Source organism: Maylandia zebra, linkage group LG14 (genome assembly GCF_041146795.1).
Source record: "Maylandia zebra isolate NMK-2024a linkage group LG14, Mzebra_GT3a, whole genome shotgun sequence".
Classification (NCBI taxonomy): domain Eukaryota; kingdom Metazoa; phylum Chordata; class Actinopteri; order Cichliformes; family Cichlidae; genus Maylandia; species Maylandia zebra.
The window spans coordinates 38,405,812-38,428,441 of NC_135180.1; the positions used below are offsets into that span (position 1 = coordinate 38,405,812).

Consider the following 22,630-nt stretch of genomic DNA (forward strand, 5'->3'; position numbering starts at 1 on the left):
AAAGGCTTGCACCCATTTGCCACAGCAGATGCCCCCGATTTTTGGTAAGTGAATGTGTTTAATTGTAGGCAGGGACATTACTGGATATTCTTGTGTAATTGCCACAGAACAATTTATGTTATACTTTGTTATTGCTACAGAAGAATGTTGCAGCTTTAAGGCAGGGATGACTCCTGGAGTTGCTTTCTCACTGCATATGCTTTATTTCACAATCAGATCGATTCGATAACAAAAACATACAGCAGCTCCTCTCCTACTCCTAGCCCTTCGCTGCGGTGGAAAAAAGAACGACTTCAATCCCCTTCAAGGAACATACGTACAAAATAGTTTTCCTGATACACCAATGGGGCGTTCAATGCCATCTTGTAAATATGAGTACTCTGGCAGAGTAACAGTTCAAATGAAAAATACACCAGAACAAACAAGCAAACAAAAAAAGAAGTGTGGGGTACCTTTGAACCAATGAACAAAGTATAACAATTTATACTTTTTAACATAACCCGACCCCGTCAATATGTGATATGTCTCACAAGAATATTTATTTTATTATTTTACATTTACAATTTTTTTTTTCCTGGGGACCCTGTGACACCCCATTGAAGAGCCGTAGGCTGGATCTCTCAAGATCTCACTGTTGGGTTTGTAAGGCCATGTTACTCCTAAATTTCTATCTTGTTCAAAGAGAAGATATAAAACAAAGCTCTTAGCTAATCGACCTTAGTGTTCTCCTTTTTAAAAAGAATCGATAAGAGAATCGATAAAGAATCGAATCGTTAAACAGAATCGAAAATGGAATCGGAATCGTTAAAATCTTATCAATACCCATCCCTAGATTTGATGTTCATTTACCTGCAGATGCAAACCTGATCAGAACATTTTGCAAGCCAGTATTTAACCTCCGAGGACCTGGCGTCCATATATGTGGACATCACATTTTGGATTGTCTAGACCAGGGGTGTCAAACTCAAACACACAGTGGGCCAAAATTCAAAACTAGAACAAAGTCGCGGGCTAACGTTAATATTTATTGAAATATATTTATTCCTCCAGATATAAGAATGAATCTTTTCTTATGGACTCAAACACGTTTTGCTGAAAAACTGAATATGGAACAAGCTAAGCTTAATACTAAACAATATATATATTAGCTGTATAATACCAGCAGGCCAGCTCTGATAGTCATTTGGTATGGCTTCGCGGGCCAAATGTAATTAGGCTGCGGGCCAAATTTGGCCCGCGGGCCAGAGTTTGACACCTATGGTCTAGACCAAAATACAAAATTTTGCTCTACATGGGCCTGATGTCCACTTACGAGGACGATATACTGCCAAGGTCATATCATCATATGTGGACCTCAATTTTCTCAGAAACAAAAATCAGATTAAAAAAAAATAATAAAATCATGCAATTCTTTGTTTTTACATTCATCAGGTCCCAGTCAGTCCAAATAGCAAAGAGAAATTAAAAATGCCATGAGAGTTTGGGTCTTAGGAGGTTAATGCAGGAAGTAGGTGAACTACATTGGGGGCGTCTTTCTTTGTGAGAGGATCGTATTAATGACAGGAAACCTCAGTGACATCATAGAGATGCATAAAGACGCTCAGTCTCCCGATTCTCTTCCTTCTCCTTTTCCATCAAATTCTAATTCAGTCTAATTGTGTTTCTCCTCGTCCTCATTTTGTTGGAGCTGCAGACACAATCAGTGTGAACCTGAATGAATTTGTGCAAACAAGAAGAATCTACAGCTTTTCGGTCAGAGGTGGTCTTGTTATTTAAGCCGGCAGCACGAGTAGATTTATGTGTTGATGCTGCCTGCTTCAGCTTTACGACTGGCTGCTGAGTGATATTTACACCCTGGCTGGGTGACAACTTTAACCATGTGCTGAACTTTGGCCCAGCTTTGCTCTGACCCAGGTTTTAATTTGTGCGAGTGCCTGAACACAAACACAGAGCTCAAACATCAATTCTGTCACAGAGAGACAACAAAAGAGATTCAGTGCACAACAGAAATACAGATGAGTCCAAGGTGAAAGATGGTTGCTGGAATCCCTGTGAGGTTAAAACACCTGAAGCCAAGTTTAGATTTCAGTTTCTGTTTAAGTTATTTCTTTTTCCCCACCTCAAACTTCTTCATTTCCTCCTTGGCGGTCTGGTAGGTAACGTGGACGGAGTTTGGGGAAGAGACGGCCTCCTCGGCCAATCTCAGCCAAGCATCCAAGTGGTCGTACTCCTTCATAAACTCGTGCCAGAGCAGCCATCTCCTCTCCAACCTGGCAGAAATATGCACAAAGTGAGAAGTTTTCAAGCTGAACAAGAAACCTGAGAAAAGCGTAACTGTGCTGTTATTAGTCTGCAGTGCAAATTCATCGTTCAAAATTGACCTCAGCTGAAAAAATGCTGCAGAGTAGCTGCACAGCAACTCTTAAAGATCTATCATCTGTTTTACTGATTACTCAGGTCTGATTATCAGCTGAAGGACACTCACTGTCCACAGTCCTGCAGGTCTCCATCTTGGCTCCAGCTGCTGTCGACTCGCTGCATTTCCTCCTTTAGCTCCACTGGAGACGACTGGACAGGAAGCCGGCACTGGTACAGATCCAGGAGGTGCTCCGTGTCACTCACTTCATCTCCGGGTACAACATCACTTCCTGCAGGGTTTGGGGTGATGCTGCTGTGGCGTTCCGAGGTGGGCAGGTCTATGCCAGGCATTTCAACATCATGTGACCTTTACCTGATGGAGAAGACGCCACTGATTAGAATTCACATTAATTCAGAGACCTATGCCTAACGCAACACGCCAACAATATTGGTTACACTAACCACTGCCAACCACCCCTCCGTGCTCTGCTGATCCAACTCTGGGTCAGTTTCTGTTTTTCTGAATTTTTGGTTGATATTCTGTCCATGTCCATTAATATTCAAACAAAATTAATTCATTTTATTCTGAGAAAACTTAAATTCAGCAGGGGATCAAATAATTTCCTCACTCTATAGCCAAATATGGAGTTACTGCATTCAACGACTAAACGAAAGTCCCAGTTTTGCCAAGTGTTTGTGGGCAATAAGAATCTTTTTATTCCCACAATCTTTAGTTGTTCCTGAAGTTGATGCGACTGCTTTAACAAGGTGACACGAACACGTTTGAGACGGCGCTCCTGGAGAAGAGCAAACAGCAAGAAATCAGGCTGCCAGTCAGTGGTTTAAATCCTCCGAGCCAGGAGGACGACCACACAGCCATGAGTCACCATTATCGCTTCCACTAGGACACGGACACGGACACGGACACACACACACACAAAAAATGAGTCACTCGGGTTCTTTATTGAGATTGAGCCAGAACTGTTCTCCATGAGTGGAGACAGAGCGGGTCTGATTTATGAAAAGCAGGACAAATTTACACTGCACCTTTCATTCAGTTGGTGCTCACAGTCTGTGTGTAATTATCTCCCGATTTACAGACGCAGCAGGTGATTACACACTCAGGACCTGTGACCGACATCCAGGCGCTCTGTGCACAATAAAACGTCTCAAAATTAAGATGATCACAAACATTTTCAGACAGCATTCAGGGGATTTGGCAATGTGGAAGTTAAAGTAGACGATAATGTAATAAAAAGGTGCGTAAATAGGAGATTTTATAATTTAGCCCAGTTACTTGTGCTGCTGACTAACCTGCCAGCTGTTCTTCCCCAGATGGTGAGAGACGTCTGTAAAAGCTGTTACAGCCCAATTTAAACACGTTTAAATACGCTGCTCTTCTCAAAGAAAAAACACTTTCATATCTTAGTGAGGACGTTAACATAATGCTCACCATAACTGTAACCCTGACTCTAAAAACCACTTGTGTGTACACACACACACACACACACACACACACACACACACACACACACACACACTCAAAACACTTCCTGTCATAAATCATACCCATCTATTGTGCGTTTAGTGGAGGAGCAGGAGTGTACTCTGAGATAAAATGAACACAGAGGAAACAGTGATGGCAGATCTGCCAGTCTCAGCTCAGTAAATTCAGACAAATGCAAACTGTAGAGTCTCATCAGAAAGTGTGCTGCAGGGATTTCACAGTTCAGTGAAGCTGAAGTTCAAGCTCAAGTTTAATGAAGAGAAAACTGCTCGTCCTCTGTGTTTGAAGACAGTCTGCTTGGTTTCCCTTTCCAACACTCGTAGTTTTCTGTGCACCTTTAGTTAACCTCTTAAGCCCCAAGCCTACCTGATCTCCTGCTTTCAGGGGGCAAAAAGCAGGAGATCAGGTAGGCTTGGGGCTTAAGAGGTTAATTAACTCTTATGATAAGGAAATAAATAGGAGAAAATATCATTTATGGTCACGTATCGGTCAACATCTTTACTAGCTGATCTGTTTTTGTCCACCAGGGGGAAGAACAACATCATCATCAAGCTGACAGAGACCGTCTGTCCTCCTGCCAGTGAGCCATAAATCAGCAAGCCATCCCGAAAGATCTGGAGAGACTCTACGTAGCAGCCCCCTTATATTCAAATGCTTTGGCGACCTGTCCACGGTGTACCCCGCCTCTCACCCTATGATAGCTGGGACAAGTTCCAGTAAACAGTTTCCTGATGAGTTTATGGTCTCAGATGTTGGATTGCAAACTCTCAGCACTGGCTTGTTTTTAGAGGGGTTTTTTTCTTTTCAGCCCCTCAGGCTGCTGCTCAGTGATGCTATGATGGCCATCTTTTATATACAGTCTATAACTAACAGATTTCACCGTGTCGTCCGTTTGCTCCTCGTCCTTCCCTCTCCAGTCAGACAGCCACCTCAGGTGCTCGCACACACCTTTGTGTTTCCACCTGAGCACTTTAGTATCCCAGACTCCTAGATCAGGCGCTGCCTGTCCTATCAGGCCGAGGCCGCCTCCTCCAGACTCCCACCTGGGGACTGAGTGTGTAACAGAGTTATGAGGCCAAGGCGTCAGACCTGGACCACTGAGGCTGCATAGATCCTGCTCACCTGTCTGCCTGCTACAGCAGAGCGTGTGCACCTCTCCAGTCTGCGTCCAGTTATATTTTAACCATTACACACCATTTATTTCTTACACAGCGAAAGCATGTGTGCGTGTCTGACCTGGACTTTACCTTCACACCAGTTTTATGGCTTCAGGCCTTTAAAAGCTTTAATCAGGTTTGATTGTCAGATGGTAAACGGAGAGCAGCTTTGTAATGTCACATCTACTGACCAATCATGTTTGAGCAGCAGGTTTTAGTTGCCTGCAGGTAATTCACTGCACAGGACTGATTAAAGAGGAACTCCCTGAACCGAACCACTGGTGGTGGGGAGGGAGCCGACATGGCATCTAGATCCATGTTTTGTGTAGGATAGAATAAAACAGCCGTTCATTGCCATTGTACGTGTACATCGACGCTGTGGTGCAGTCTGTGCCTGAAGTGGGCGATCGTGGCTCAAGAGTTGGGAGTTCGCCTTGTAATCGGAAGGTTGCCGGTTCGAGCCCCGGCTCGGACAGTCTCGGTCGTTGTGTCCTTCACCCGTTGCCTACTGGTGGTGGTCAGAGGGCCCGGTGGCGCCAGTGTCCGGCAGCCTCACCTCTGTCAGTGCGCCCCAGGGCGGCTGTGGCTACAATGTAGCTTCCATCACCAGTGTGTGGATGACAGGTTGTGTAAAGCGCTTTTGGTTCCACAGGGACTAATAAAGCGCTACACAAATGCTGGACATTTACCATTTGAAGTATGAAAGCGGCAGACAGGCAGGTTCATCTCAGTTCATTTAGTGACATTTATCACCTCAGTCTCCACAGAACAGACGCGAACATCTGCTTAACATCTGAACACACACACGGCTGTTTTCCCACTGAGCTCAAAGAGTGAATGAAGCTTCAGTATGTAGATTTACCAGACAGAGAGCAAGCGAGCATCTTTAACTGCTGATGAGTCGCCAGCTGCCTGCAGCACACACACACACACACACACACACACACACACGATTTAATGACTGCATCAACCTCACCCCCCACTCATTGAGTCTTATCAGAGACACGAGTGAACCCTCAGTCCCGAGCTGTCCTCTTAGTGCTGTCAGTGCAGTTTCAGACCCTGGAGGAAGTCAACATTAGTCTATTTTAGACCCAGCAGGTGTAAGACGTCGGCGTGACAGAGGAGGAAGCTGGGACAGGAGGCAGATGATCTGCTGTGATGCCCCTTAAAGGGAACAGCCAAGAACAAGATGAAGAAAACAGACTGAGCAGATCTAACTTTGACTCTTGCACGTCTTCATTCATAACAGCGTTTGGAATTGAACCAGTGAACAACATCCAACTCCACAGATAAAATAGACTCATTAACCTTTGTTGCATCTAAAGGAAAGTGCAATAAGAACAATAAAACATTTCCAGATATGCAGAATGCTTAAAATGAAGATTAAGGGGAAACAAAACTCTTTTCCGTTATTCTGCTGATCCCTGCTGCAATTCTCTCAGTAAAAACAAATGTAAGTTACGTCATGCAGCAGAAATTAAAAGTGAGTTTGAATAACAACACAATGTTACTAAGAGACTCTGGAAATTTGACAGGGTGGGGAAAAAAAAAAAAAAAAAAAGTGTTGAATTTCCTGTCAGACTGAACAAACGTGCCATCTTCAGTTTCCCTCGTTATGCAGCAGCCTGGTGTGTAACAGACTCACAGCACGAGGCTGAAACCATTTCCTGCAACCAACCGAGGACAAGCTCATTACATATTCATTATATTTATACATTATATTTATGCTTGAGAGAAGAGCTCGAGACAAAAGGATTACTTATTATTTGAAACATCAATATGAACACGAGACATGACAGGAAATAAGAACAGAACAGGTCCACTTTAACCCCAGTTTCCTGTCTGTGTGCTAAGCTCGGCTAACCGTTTGTGGCATTCGTTTCATGGACATCTAAACATATTTGCTTATTGCCGAGAACGATGAGTGCACTTCCCCCGAACTGCTGAACCAGTCCTTCAAATGTGGACAGAGCGCAGAGCCCAGGACAACAGCAGGCAGGTGTCTGGAAATTTTCCATGAGAGGGAAAAATTTGAATATGAGATACACCCACCCAGCTGAATTACAGGAAGAACTGCTCAAACATTAGAGTCACAACACACACACACACACACACACACACACACACAATAAGTCTACTACCTGACATACTGATGACATCACTTATGATGTCAATCACCAGCAGGAACAGGGAGGCAAAAAATAAATCAATAAAAATCTTGTGATCGTATTGGACGAGAATACAAGCAGTGAAGTCTGATTGGCTGTAATGATTGATGCTTCGTCATCCAATGATTCCCCGACAGCTGTGCGTGTCTGTGCGTACGTGCACGTCTTCCATGACTTTGACGCCGGTAACACCTGTCTGCAGGGACAAACAGCTGGGCTGAGGCTCAGCAGGGCGTAAAACCAGCTGTCCTTATTCTCCTCTCTTTTTCAGCTGGATCCAGAAATCCACCTCTTCTGCCTTTATTTCATTTTATTGGCCCACTTTTCATCATTTTAACACCTGAACTTGCATTTTCAGACGTTACCAGCCTCTAGCAGAATCTAATTTCATCAGATAGGAAACAACATCAGGGCAATCTGTTGCAGAAAGAGAGCAATGTTCGCTCCCGGAGCCGAGAAATCTGTAACCAATCAGTTTGGGGAGATCTGGAGTCATTTAAACTTTTATTAACCATGAAATCTGACTCTTGGGACATTTAGGAGCTCTGTGGGGGTTACTACACGATGTTTGCCCTTTCAGCTAAAATCTTTCCTTTTCCTCATCCCTTCCATGACGAGTGAGCTTTAATAGGGCTTGCTTAATGTCATGTGACTTTGACTGATGGACCCGTCCTCCCTTCATTCAAAGGAGAATAAAAGAAGTTGACAGTGTGAACCCACAAGCGTCTTGCTGTGTGTCGTTTTCTGGCACCGTTCTCACTTTCACACACCCCGATTAGGTTAATGCAGTGGTTAAAAATGTCTTTGTTCACATCATTTTCTTTCTGAGGAAGTGAAACTGAATTAAAATCTTTCACAAACCAGACCTGGCAGAAACAGCAGCCATATTATTGGCCAGATATTTGCATTAAAAAGGTCCAACAGCACAAACGTGGTACAAAGGTCCAGTTCAGGGACTCCAGGTAGCTGAGGCGACACCTAGCTGACAGCTAGCAGCTACAGCCGCCTCTGTCTCCATCCGTCAAACAGGCCACGCCCCAATGATGCAAACTTGATGCCTTAATAGAATTTAACCAGAGTTACACAGTTATTACGAAGTATTAAACTATTCATAGAAAGCTCATCAGTAGCCGCCTGTAAACATGTTTATTCTCCCCTTGAAGGGCGCCAGGATGTAATCAGCTGACTGCATTTTTGGTGGAAACCAGGTCAAGGTCATTAGGTGACACCAAATGTGAAAACCAGTAAATGGATCATCTTCAGGTTTAACCTTCGTTGTTTGCAGCCAAAGTTAAACTTAAAATAAAAATCTCAGTAAATACAGTTTCTTGAATATCGAGTGAAAAGGCAGGCAAAGAGCTGTGCAGCACACTTCATTTTTTCAAAACTACGCCATATGATGTCACAATGACATCACAGGCTGACACCACATACTGACACACAAAAAATAAAAAATAAAACACCAGTTGTAGTTTTACCTTTGACCTTCTGGTGTTTCTGCTGTACAGTTTTAACATCGAGCCTGACGTGAATGACTCGCTGCTGGAGCCTCGAGTGGACATCAGAGGAACTGCAGTTTTTCAGAGTACTCTTTAGTTTGCACTGCGAGTCAAATAATCTTCATCTTATAACCTCAGTTTACCTGAAACGGACTGTTTTAGCTCCTCCCCCTTTAAACCCCTTCCGATTTGCTGCCCCTGCATCTGCAAGAGTAGGAAACACCGATGGTCTGAGAGCAGCCACTGACCATTACTGGAAGTTTTTAACTTTAACGTTGAACGTGAACGCCCACGGATGGAGCAGGAGATGTACCACGAGACGTAAGGAGAAGCAGAACCCACTTTATTTCCATGTTCCTGAAACACAGGATGATTGTGGTCGCACTGCTTCTGAATAATGCTTCATTTACATCATCTTATTAAAGTTGTGTTTTTTTTTTTAAGGTTAACTACTCTGACAACCCGACCAGAGTCGAGGGAGAGGATGGCGTTATCAGATCTTCCTCTGAGCTACAATTTTAATTGAGCGAATTAAGAAAATCCAGTTTCAGGAACCTTTATCTCCCTTTCTGCCGTTTCCAGCAAGCTTCTCTCTGTCCCTGCTCTTTAAGGTCAGACAGCACGCAGTAGTGGATCTTATCCGCTAACTTTTCTAACCCTGTTGGCAGATCTTCTGTTGGATACCAGCAGATTTCTCTTAGATTACGTAAGATTTTATTCACCGTGCCATTCTGTTCTGTCTGCATGAAACCACAAGCAGGCAGACGGAGCAGCGTGAGGGAACGAGGGGAGGCAGCTCATCACTACTATTAAGACCCGTCCCTGCTGGGATGAGGAGGCTATCACCTCTGCTGTAAACCGCGCTGCAGCAGAGATAGGAAATGAATTTGAGTTATTAAGATTAAGGAAATGGCTCTGGTTGAGGCTGATATTGATATCGAACTGAGGGAGAGATTAAGATGAAGAGGAGGAGGAGAGGGGAAGAGGCGATTCTGCTTCCTCTGTGCCCTGAACCACACTTTATTATAGCAAGATAAAGGGGCGGGGCTTAACTTCTACATAGCTTTATTAGCACGGCACTCTGAGGTGGTTTTATCCAATTAGATGTGCAGAATGTGCAGCTGTGAAGGTGACAGGAGGCGAGTTTACAGCTTCAGAGCAGGATGACACTCCCACAGTGCCCCACACTGTCCTGAGACTACAGAGCAGAGCACCAGCAATACGCAGGATGTGTCTGAGGTAGAAGGGGCTTGCATGCAGCTGGATTTACACTTTAACTGTGTGGCATTCCCTAAAAAAAAAGTTAAACATGTTTCTAGAATATATAATAAGAATTGGCAGAATTAGCAGACAGGCCACAAACAGAGGGGTCTGCGGGGGCCTTCCTCCAAGAGGGCCATAGCTGCTAGCTGTCTGATGGGCTTCACTGAACTGGACCTCTGGACTGCGTTTGTGATGTTGGAGCCTTTTTAATGACATTATCTGACCAGTAATATGGCTGCTGTGAGGTTACTGTACTAAGATACCATCCAAGAAGGCGGAGCTACAGATTTGATGAAATTCTGGGATTTCGTGCAGATGTTGGTCAGCTGTGATTAGCACGTATCTGTGGGTATAGCTGAACACTCCAAAAATCATCTGATCACTGTGTCTCAGTCTTTTTAAACAATGTTGAGCTCACGCAGTGATGGATAATTCATAACGACCACCGCTCCAGACGTTTGTTTTTACGCGTTTGCCCCTGAACGCAGCGGCTTCGTTGGAAAATTGGATTTTATTCACGTCAAAAGCTCCAAATACAGAAACAAATTCATGCGGGGTTTTCAAATCTAACCCACTTGTATCCTGTGCAATTATATCATTAAAGAATAAAGTGCAGCTCAGCTTTTTAAAGTTAACTGCATTACCTAGATTTATCTATTAGACCAGTTTCACAGTAAGATACGCTGAACCGGAGCTTTTCCCCATCACCCTCCTTTCTGTGGATGCAGCATAATTTCCAATGAACAATGCAGGAAAAAGGTCCATGTTTAAGAAATGTTTCCATTAAAAATAAATAAAAAGCAGGAATCGGGCTCTCCATTTGTTTCCACGTGCATAGCTGGCAGTCAAGGTGACACTTTAATTTGGCTGTGACCTTAAAACTGGCATCGAGCATATTATGCGTGCAGAGCGAAGCAGCGCAAGTCAACGAGTGCAGTTTGGAAAATGCTGGAAACGCAGCCCTGAAATGCATCACTCGCTGAAGCTTCGGCGGCGGGGAGAAGAGACGAATGGCTCCTATTAGAGCTCGGCCGCTTTAGAGGGAAAGCGATATTCAGCTGAGGAGATGATGAAGGTGAGAGGAAATCAGGACTATTAGAACCAAGACTGATTAAAATAACGTCTGTGTCCTGAGACAAAGTTAAACATCCCCCCTGCTCCTCAGCAGAGAACACAAGCACCTCAAACCTGAGCTTCTGTGGCCTCTCGGCGACCACATTGAGCATCGTTTGTTGTATCGACAGTTTTACATCATCTCAGCAGGAAATCGCCGATTCAGAAACATGTCTGAGAACAGCCGGGCTAGACCCGAAGGCAGCTTTGCATGAGTCACAGCTCAAAATAATCCTTCTTTATCTTATAAAGAAGAGCCTCAGTTGATCGTCTGACACAAGCTGGTTTAGCCCTTTCCCCGTAAGGCCTTTCAACATTATCCACTTTGGCAAAACACTGAAATGACTAAACACAGGCATTCATGAATATTTCAATCCTTTAAAGTCTGTGTTCACACCATTATTAACAAAGATCTATTAGGGCAGGGGTGGAGAACTCCAGGCCTCGAGGGCCGGTGTCCTGCAGGTGTTAGATCTCACCCTGGGTCAGCACACCCGAATCAGATCATTACCAGGCCTCTGGAGAACTTCAAGACATGTTGAGGAGGTCATTTAAATGAGCTGTGTTGGACACATCTAAGACCTGCAGGACACCGGCCCTCGAGGCCTGGAGTTCCCCTACACCTGTATTAGGGCCACTGAGGGTTGAAGAAAAATTCAATAATTTCTTTTAAAATTCCTGTTAAAGTTGGAAAAAGTGGTGAAACTGGATTTTTATTAATTAAAGACTTAAGTTGAATTTAAAAAGGAAATACATTTCCAATAAGCTCAGTATAGCAGGCGACAAACTACGAGCTCGGCTTTGTTAGACCGCGTTGAAAAGTGTTTGCGGTGTCGTGCTGCAGTTTGCTGAAAGAAGATTGTTTATAAATTGAGTTATTACTCAGACGACATTTTCTGGTTTGGGCTTTTCAGTCACCTTACACGAGACGAGCGTCCACTCTGACCTCAGGAGCACTTTGGTCGATCTGCTCATCAAACATAAAAATTAGGAGACACCAAGTCTCAATCACATACTGATAAAAAAAAAAAAAAAAAAAAAAAAAGAGAATAATGACCCAGGAATCACTGTAAGCAGAAGGCCTCTGCTTAGTTTTTACAAGGCTGCCAATCAGAGGAAAGAAGAATTTAAAGGGGGAGGAGCTAAAAAGGGCTCCATTCAGATATTTTCTGGACTGAGGGGTTTCCTCGAGGCCCAGTAAGACAAAGATGAAGCCTTTTATTTGTCACATGCAAAGTTTACACCTGCAGTGAACCCCCAACCTTACATGCATACACATCACGTGGAAAGGCAGGTCGGAGACAGGTTGGAAAAACAATGAAGTGTACAATGAATTATTATGAACTGAATCACGCAGAGCTACTCCAGACGACTCCAATAATAAACACATGGAGTTTGCAATGAGCAGATCTGCATATATAAATGTAATAAACTATAAACAGGAAGGAACTTGCTGCTGATTTTGTGTTTTTTGTGATGTTCCTAAATTTCATACACTAGAAAAAAAAACACTAACTTGATATAGACACTCATGTTTTTCACAGGCATGGGTAAAATTAGTCTCTTTTCCTATTGTCACCTTTTTCTCCGCCTAACTCACTTTTGCCTCCTCCTCCTCCTCCCCCTCTTCGTCCCCTGGAGTCACTGCATTGTCTGTTCTGGACAAAGGCAGGCAGGCTGGGAACAAGCAGCCTTTGTGTCGCCCTCACAGAGAAGAGACAGATTACGTAGAAGTAGACGAGGATGCGAGATGATGGAAAGTGAGACTGTGAGAATAGGTGGAAGGTGTAGAGTTTACCGATCATCTCCAAAATAACTGACTGAGAAAATACAGTCAGAGCCACGTGGGACAAAACACTGATGTGTTGTGGGTTTCTGGACAGCTAACAACGGGCTCATCTTTGTGACTCTCAGCAAACAAAGTGCATTTGTTATTGGCTCTTTGGCAGCAGATTAATCTCATTTAAAGCCGTCTGAGTCAAAACAAACTTCAGTGTGTGGGTTTGTGGTTATGCAGCGCTGACGTGTTATCCAAATATTCAAATCAAGCTCCTCTGAAAAGCTTTCGCACCAGAGGAAGTGATGGGCAGAGCCCAAGAAGGAAGCTGTTGTTCCTCTAATGTCCACACGAGGCTCCAGCAGCGAGTCAAACAGTCCCGCGTTAAAATGTCCGACTTTACAGCAGAAATAAACACGTTTACAGCCTGATACGAACACAGCTGTGCAGGGGATCATTTATTTTATGACTCATCGAGTTGGACACTACTGAGGATAAAACGCCAACGCCAAATAAAAGCCTGAACTGGTCCTCTGGACTGTTTGTGATGCTGGAGCAGCTTTAATAAAACTACCTGACAAATAATACACCTGCTGTTCATCAAGAAGAATCAAAGGTGCAGTCCTCAGACCTGGGAGCTACATTTGGCTTTACTGAGTCTGACTCATCGTGTTTTGTTATTATTGTACAGAAACTTGTCCCGAGGCTCGGGCGCTGTCTTAGGAGCTCAGCTGCAGTTCAACAGGAGCCAGAGGATTACAGAGCGAGGCCTGCAGAATGGAAACGGCTTCAATGTCACGGTTTCTGTTCGACACCTTCACATGCACCCGGGTTCGTCCTGCTGTGGCAGCAACACTGTTTAAATGGATGGTAAAGTAATTCAGATGGAAGGTAATATGAGCCTCTGCTCCTGCTGAAGCAGGAAAACGCCGCTTCAGTGAAACGCGAGATGGTTTCGTCCTCCGTTTGCCAAATTTAAGAAGGAGAAAAAACAAAAGTGCACATCACAAAGCTAAGAGCAAGAGCTCTTCTCTGGAGATTTGCTTAATTTAAAGTTTTAAATTTCTCCCCGTTTTTTCCCCTCTCATGTTCTCAACCCAGATTGTGGCCGAAGCTGTTAACAACAGATCAAAGTCTTCAGATAAACTTTCAAGAAACACATTTTGGGCTCACACTGAGCACCGACAGCTTCCAGAGACCATTTCAAGCTTTACTTTGTGACTCCGCTGAATCTTGAATGTTTTAAGAAATGAACAGAGCTCCTCAGGAGGAAACTCAAAGCAAACAGATGTTTCCGTGAGCACGACTGTGGTGAACGTGCAGTGATGCAGAGACACGTGGGTTTGAAGAAAAATAAAAATCCAGTTTATAAGAGCTTTAAGTCTCAATCACTTTAATTCTAGTTTTGACTGCCAGACAGAGCAAATGTACGACTTAAAACCTTCTTCAGAGCTTTTTTGTGTAATTTTCAAACTGTTCAGACAAAAGCAGATAATGGAGTTTAAAACAACCAAAATGTTTTATATTAAATGTGGAGCGACTCGTATGGATTTAAAGTCTTTAAGAGAAAGAAAATTCAGCCCCACAAATACAAAAAGGATGCACTCGCCTGCTGTGAAGGACGGAAACAATGATCCTTTTAAATGAAATTTGCCGAATACTGACGAGTTCGATTCCTCTTAGAAACTGCACAAAGCCAGAAGAACAGCAGGCAGCGTGGGCATCAGCAGCCACCCATGGCCCGTTCAAACAGGAATTGGACCACCCAGGCCTCCACTGGCGGCTCTGGTCCTGGAGGCCTCTTAGGTGACGGTGTTGTGGCGTGTCCTACCAGGAGAAGAGCCCACGACTGTGAGACTGTGTCTCGGGAATGTCTCGTTTAGACGCATTTGATCCAACCCGAGTGACTCATGTGGATAGAAGACTAGAAAGAACCATGAAGTAAAACTTGTGGTCTGTTCAGTCCAATCATCAGACCAATGACATCTCCATTATAGTCTTCTGCAAGGCTTAATTAAAAGGAAGCCCCTCCCCTCCACATCCACACACAAACTCTTCTTCCTGCAGATTTCGCTCTGTGGAGGCCACAGGAGGCTGAAAGGCACATTTCTTAGTGATCATTTTGGCCGGTTCTTAAAAATTAACGAGGCTCTGACATGTTGATTTTACAAACCAGCATCTAACACCTTTAATGGAGCACAGAGGAAGGCGGAGCCGCGATAAACACACGTTTATAAATCAAGATAATTACATTTGCCCCGGAGAGCGTCTCAGTCGAGGCCAGCGAGTCGTTAGCGTCCTGCTTTTATTTGGCACTCTGACGCCAGCTGCTGTACTGCAAACACACCGAGGCGTCATTTCTCACACCGTGGCATTAAAACAGAACGACTCGAACCCCAGATTATTTTTCCTAAAATGCAAAAACAGCAGTCTCAGTTTTCTCAGAGCACATCGGACAGATGTGAGTTCATAACTCAGGCTCAGTGATTATGTCCCGTTTGGTTTCAGGACAGAAAAAAGGACTTTCTAAAGGTGTCGGAGGACTCTCTTTTTACTGCATAGATCTTTATCTCGTGACCCAAATACACCAATGCCGCTCTGGAGATTTGAATGTTAAACCAACTCATCTGGAAGTGGTGTCACGAGGCGGCGGATTGCGATGAATTAAAGGCAGAGGAAGGAGCGAGCGTTTGAGACGAGAGGATCACAGAGCGGAGTAGCGTCTTTCCACACGTGAACCTAAAAACGACCGTTGTTACTGCCATGTTATCTGCAGGCAGCAGGTCTCTACATGTCTCATTATAATACTTTTTATACACATCAGGAGACTTCTGGATCAGACTTTTACGACCCCGTGACCTTTCTTCAAACTTCACCTTCATAATGAAGAGATCAGGTGTCTCTAAATGGCTTTTCTATGAGGTGTAAGACTGCATGTCAGTATTTCCCAGTAAAGGCGTAAAGAGAGATGAGCTAAAACATCTTGTTTCAGGCAGAGGATGGACTAAGTGGCTGCACGAAGGCCCAGGTAAGATGAATGAGGATCAATGTGAACTCTGAATCATGCAAAGCTACTCTAATGTCAAACATCTGGCTGTAAACTTGCATTACAGTCTCTTTAAGCAGGTCATGGAACTCTGGAGGCCGAGTGCATAAGCACAGGTGTCGACACCTTAAATCCAGCTTTCCAAGGTGTGTGTAACACTTTTATTTGGCTGTACTTCAACCCCAAAAGCTTTTTCCAAGCAGCACACATTTAAACTGATAGTTAAAGAAGGCAATAAAGTTTTTAAGCAGTTCTTAAATACAAACGTTTTACTTCAACTATTAGATTGTGCTCAGCTTTCTGGTTTCCAATATACCAACTATTAAATCAGCTTTGCAAACATCCTGATTAAACTATTTATTCAAAGAGGCTTCTGTGTTTGCACAGCAGGGAAACAGCAGTTACAATAAATAAAAGTCTGGACCTGGCTCGACTTTTGATGCAACCTCATCCGGTAACGTGGAGCACCGAGGCTCGCACACACATCCCTCCAGGCGGCACTTAGCTGCAGATGCACTGCTGTTATTCAGGCATTTGCCTCACTGAACTATCAGTGCAATTTTCAGCCACATCCTGACAGTAAACACTGCAAAGGAAGCTCGTGTGGGTCTGCAGGCTGCCCGAGTGTGTTTGTGTGAGAGGGCTGCAGGTAACAGCAGCCATAAAGCTGAAGGAAACAGGCTGTTTAATGGTGTAAAAACATTATGTGTTGTTATGGCCATCAGAGGGGACATTAGCCTGCAGATGTTAGCTAGCTGAGAGTCAGAGCGGCCCGCCGCCTCGGGGTGGGCGGAGCCTTGGGACACTGTGAAGATCATCTGAGTCATAATGAATCCCAGCAGCCTCGGCTGCTCTAATGAAACACATTAGAAAACGCTCATCAACTCGGAGCCTGCTCCGCTTACCCTTCCTGTGGTTTTCCTCTCCTTCAGGTTCAGTATTTTGGCTTTTCCTAAGCAGGTTGATCTCCGGGCTCAAAGAAATGCACCGACTGTTCCAGACAGCAAACATCGGTAATCAGCATCATCATCCACACACATTTCTTCCAAACAAAACACTCGACTCGAAGACTCAGAAGTGTTTGTTTGGAGCTGAAACCATGAGATGATTGTTTGATGAATGATTTCATAAAGACAAATCTGCTGTTTGCTGCAGCTTCACAAAGAGGAAAAATGCTGCTTTTTGTCTTAAATATCAAAGTGACTCCCTCCTCTTAAATCCAGACCTCTGGATTAAAATGACAGAGCAGCTCTGCAGCAGTAAGAAGTCACTCGGGGCGTTTTCACGCCTGTAGGTCATTTACTCTGAGTTTGCAAACTTTTCTCGTGATTTGAGAAAAATTCAAGAAAACTCCAAGCGAACCAAAATGTCACTGAAACCACGTGACAATGTTCAGTCTGCTTATTGGCCAGATGTGTCTGGGGCGGAGCAACAAAAGTAAATACAGGAAGAAGATGCTGTGTTCTGGAGAATTCACGTCAGCTTCACAGCTAGCTGCTAGCTCGTACAGACCGTTACACGTCTATAGTACTTCGTCCAACAAAGCCACTCTCCTCTGCAAGTCCACGTTTCAGCCGTACCTCTTTAACTTTGTCTCCAAACCACTCAACCTGAGCTTCATCTCTGCCCCCTCCAGCTCAGCCTCCAGCACCTCAGACACTACCCACCATATCGTCTTTGTTTCGTCTTCACCCACTCCACCCTGCCTGGAATCTCTTCACCTCTCACGTGCATTGTTAATCCAGGTATTTAAACTCGTCTTCCTTCACTATCACACTGCACGTCTCCATCTCACTCACACGTGTTCTATCTTCCATTCTTCTCTCCAAAGCATTCCTTCACCTCTCCAGGCTCTTTCCCACCTGCTCCCCACTCTCACTACGGCTCGCCAGCTCCACAGACACTCCTGCCTGACCCCATCTGTCAGTCTGTCACCACTGCAAACAAGAAGGGGATCAGCGCAGATCCCTGATGTAGTCCCACCACGAATCCATCTGTCACTCCTCCTGCACACATCACCACTGTCCTCGTACCTGTCCCGCACCAGCCTTGCACATTTCTCTGCCACACCTGACTCATGCAGGAAGTCAGGTGTGGCCTTTAATAGAACAGCGGTGTAAATAAAAAAGGTCTTCTAAAATGACCTGCCAGGTCTTTGGCCCATGTTTAGTACAAAAAAGTACTTCAGTAGAACTGCGGTCAACACAGCCCAGACCCAGCAAACATCTCAGCACTGACCAGCTGCCGTCTGACTCCTCTCACAGGTTTTTATTCAGAATGATGTTGGAGGTGAGAGACAGCAGCTTCGTTTCAAACGTGCTTGCTGGGACGTTTTTGGAGATAAAGTCAAAAATGTCTCTTCAAATTCTGCTGACAGTCACATTTGCAAGCTTTCAAAATTATCTTAAATACAAGAAGTTTCCTTTAAAGATCAAATAACTTCACTTTTAAATTTCAAAGCGACAAACACTGGAGCTTCAGGGTCAGGCGGATCTCTCCAGTAACTCCATCAGGTCCAATCACCGTTGAACACCTCAGGCTGAAGTGAAACTGTAGACAGTCATGTGATCTGTCACACAATTAAAAGCTGCAGGTGACCTCACCTGTGCTCTGCGACACAGTCACCTTCCCCTCAGAGTTCATACAGGAGCCAACCGAGTACATTTAACAGCTAATTTAAGCCTGCACGGTCAGATCTAGCTCCTCATCTAATAAGGTGAGGGATTGGTTAGTTATCCACAGTGACATCAATGACATCGTACATGGGACAGCCGTATAATGCAAGTCTGCAGCCATCAGGTTTAAACTACAGAAAGACGAGAAAAGCCGACAGTCTGAATGTTCCTCTGACAAACATCCAGACCAGCCAGAGCTCTTCAATAAGAATCAGCGGCACTAACATGTGACCAAAACATACAACCTGAGAATCTTAAACCTGACACAGCTGCACGCGCTCAGGCTCGAGGTTGCATAAGGACGCAGTATCGACCCGATGCCCGCTCTGGCAGCACATTAGCAGAGCAGGTGGCGCCTCACTTCTTCCAGGTATTTGTTTAATGTCGGACTTTAAACCGATCAAATTGACTCAAAGTAATTGCCAAACAGACACCCGGGCATCATCGGAGCCGTGAAGGGTTTAGCTCGTGGTGACGGAGTCTGAGCTCGCAGCTCAGCTGACGCTCGCCAGACTTTACCGAACAGGAAAACCTCAGGTCAAACATTTTTAACTCTGCAAGGTGAAAGAAAACCGTAGCGCACACCTGGAGAACAGCGAATCCTTGTTTTGTGAGCATCCACCAACAATCAGAAAGGGAGAAATTAGTCATGCTGTAGCAGTCACGGTGCTCGGCCTTTGACCCGGAGTTGGTGCTTCGTGCATTTCTTTAGTGTACCGAGTTTAGAGTTCTCTGTTCCTGGTTGAATTAGCGTTTAGTTTATACTTTAGAGTTTCTTGTTCCATCCTCTCGAGTCCCTGATCTCAAGTAAATGTCTGTGTTTCGCCGTTTAGTTATCATTTCTTACTTCCTGTTTTATTCTGGTGGTTATTTATCTCTAGAGCAGGGTGAGGAACTCCAGGCCTCGAGGGCCGGTGTCCTGCAGGTTTTAGATCTCACCCTGGGTCTACACACCCGAATCACATGATTAGTTCATTACCAGGCCTCTGGAGAACTTCAAGACATGTTGAGGAGGTCATTTAGTCATTTAAATCAGCTGTGATGGATCAAGGACACATCTAAACCTGCAGGACACCGGCCCTCGAGGCCTGGAGTTGCCCACCCTGCTGTAGTATCATCCAGCAGTGTGTCTGGTTGCTTTTCTGTGCAGTCGTTGGCCTTTGTCAGAGTGTCTGCACGTACAACTTGTGGTTCATTAGTTTGGACTTTGTTTTGTCCCTTGTAAATAAGCAGCTCACCTATTATTGAATCCTGCCTGCTGTCCATGTCTACGATTTGGGCCGTCAACATCCCAGCTGCCGTAAGGCGAGAGGCAGGGTACGCTCTGGACGGGTCACCAGTCTTTTACACGACTTGTTGATTAAACATTTAAACAATGAAATGTTCGAAAACTTAGAAAATAAAGATGCTGTAATCTGACAAAACCTGGAAGAAAAAAAAAATGAACCAGGCAAAGGAGGAAAACCTAGAAAAGCCAACTTTTAGATCTGAGATGGGTTGAAGTCATCAAGCTGACCCTAAACTCATGTCTAAGACCAGCTGGCACGCTCAGTGTTGAGGCATAATGTCAGGTCTTAAATCCGGACTGCAAGATTAAATCTTTAATCACAAAGCAAACCTCCTTTAACTGATTATTCATTTTGGGTAGATAAACTCTAGTGTTTGCTGCCCTGTGGTGTCAGACGGGCTTTTGTTTGTTCGGTTGGTGGAAAAATTCAGAGACCGACAAACGTGCATCTAATTGTTTCTTAGCTCAGGCGTGGCGGAGGATCAGCCTGCTGTCGGACGCCCACAGTAGGTATGAGTATTTTTCTGCTGTCGCTGGGTGGAGAAGCTGTTCAACCACAGCCACACATTCCTGCAGCGAACCAGTCAACACAGACCGGAGGAGCCGAGGGTGCGCCTGAACGTACACTTATGTTTGGAGTGGATCAAGACCTGTTGATAATACTTTACTGTGCAAAACATGGGAGAGAGAAGACAACTTATCAAAATTTATAGAAAGCTTAATGTTTGGATTTAAAGCTGGAGTCCAGGGTGCTTTGGTCAGCTAAAGATAACAAGTTCAAAGTGATATAAAACTATAAAATGTAGTAAATCTTCTGATTTGGGAGGTTTTTAAATCAGTTTGACTTTTTTAGATTAAGAAGATGATAACATTAAACTCATTAATCTGAATATTTTCAGTCATCACGTGTCAGGAGTAACAGTGGTAAGTTCTTTAAGATTGTTTTGCAGTATGTCACAGTGCTGCAGACGCTCGTTTATGGCCCTTTTTAGAGATAGCATGAAAGAGCTGGGGCGGGGGTTCAAAGTGGCTTCCAAAGGCAGCAGCAACTGAATTCGATCATATTATTGCAATAAAGTAAGCAAATTCATGCTCTTTGTACTTTCAGTGCAACATTTAAATGACAATGTACTTGGTTAATGAATGGTTGGCAGAACAAGAGTAACCATCTATCACAGCGTTTCCATTTTATGTTCTTCCTCCTTTATGTTTGCTCAAACTCATAAAAGCGTGCAGCACAAAAAACTTCCAATAGCCAAACTTTCCTTTGATCTAAAGTCCAGGAAGCGTGAAACAGAGCCGAGCTAACGGCACCAAAACCTCCAGTTTGGATCCAGTTTTGGTTAAAACGGCGCAGAAACAGACTGAGCGGCTGTTCGACATGCTGCTGCGGCCCGACGCTCACAAACTTCTTACCATCCACTAAATATAACATACGTATAGTTCATATGTAATGTTTTTACAAGTTTTAAGGATTTGTAGAGTTTGTTTTCAAAATCCCGTATCAGTGTTGGTTTTGTCCTCAGGTGGTTTGCACAGGTTGGTGTTAGTTTAAGTCAATATTAGGTTAAGTGACGCAAACATGACGGCGCTGCTGGATCATTAAGCGGACTCCGCAGACGCCGCCAATAACAAAGCATTTACTAGATTTAAATATATGTATGCACATTTAAATTAAGTGCGTGTGAAGCTGAAGTGACCCCAGCAGCATGCGTGATGTCACTGTAACCAAGGCAACAGGACCATTTGCACACCAAACACTCACGCACGCACCTCCGCAAACTCGTGTCGGGAGAGCACACCGGACACCGGACACCCCCCCAGCAGCCCTGCATCCAACAACACGCGCGTGCACAAAACCAGTTCTTACGCAGGTATGAATTACACGTCACAGTCTCGCATTAAAACCGCATGTTTCCTGAAAACAACACGAGCGTTGATGGAGTTTCGCTGGAAGTGATTACTGAAGTCTGCTCTCACGCGACACACAGCCAGAAACCAACCAGCCAACAAACAGCAGAATAAAAAAAAGCAGCAGCTCAGGCTGTGAGGAGACGCTGTGCAGAGGCCGCAGGTGCGAGTAATGACCGACTCACCTGCGGGTGGATGATCTCCGCTCTGCGACTCTGGGCTTCTGACCGGCTGAGCGATAAGTGAACAAACTCATCAGCAAACACTGAATTATGTTCTTCCAAAGCGGAGCAGAGACTGGAGCGCTGCAGGTAACCCGAACCTTACCTGCTGCAGGTAGTTTATAAGCCACGCCCCCTCCACAGACCTGTCTGCACGCACGCACACAAAAACACCTGCTGCAGGTCACCTGCATCACGCTGCAATAGCTCTTCCTATTTTGGTTTCCTGCGTCCTATTTCTGTGCCAAACCTTCCTCTGATCTGTCCTCGTTCGCCTCCTTACTCAGAAAACCACGACCTTTCACGTCCTCGTGAAGCTTTTGTGCTCTTCGTTCTTTATTTCACTCGTGTTTAGTCTGTCTGAGGATTGCCTCGGTCCACAGGTGTCTGTCAAGGACGCATAGACGTGCTCCGAGTTCGGAATGGGACGTGGCCACGTCAGCCTGGCCTGCTTTCAATTTGTAATCAAACCATAAAGCAATAAAACTCAGAAACCATCTAGCTCACAACTGTAAACACGCAGCTTAATTTTTAATGAGCAGACACACTTTCCAAGGCCTCACATGTGATGATGCAGCATTTATAATCGCAGCGTTAATTATAAACCTTATTCAGGTATTGTTGTGCTCACCTGAGCTGCCAAA

At 44.6% G+C, this 22,630-nt stretch overlaps 1 protein-coding gene across 1 annotated transcript in view; it reads right to left on the reverse strand.

The window, feature by feature from the left end:
* si:ch211-137a8.2 (uncharacterized) overlaps window positions 1-22,177 on the reverse strand; it is a 36,281-nt gene extending 14,104 nt beyond the window's left edge. Inside the window, exons 1-3 of the mRNA XM_004565036.6 lie at window positions 21,951-22,177; window positions 2,486-2,731; window positions 2,120-2,270 (exon numbers count right to left, since the gene is read on the reverse strand). Coding sequence (XP_004565093.1) covers window positions 2,120-2,270; window positions 2,486-2,709 — 375 coding nt within the window. The 5' untranslated portion in view covers window positions 2,710-2,731; window positions 21,951-22,177. The remainder of the gene's footprint in view (window positions 1-2,119; window positions 2,271-2,485; window positions 2,732-21,950) is intronic.
* Between the last annotated feature and the right edge of the window lie 453 nt (window positions 22,178-22,630).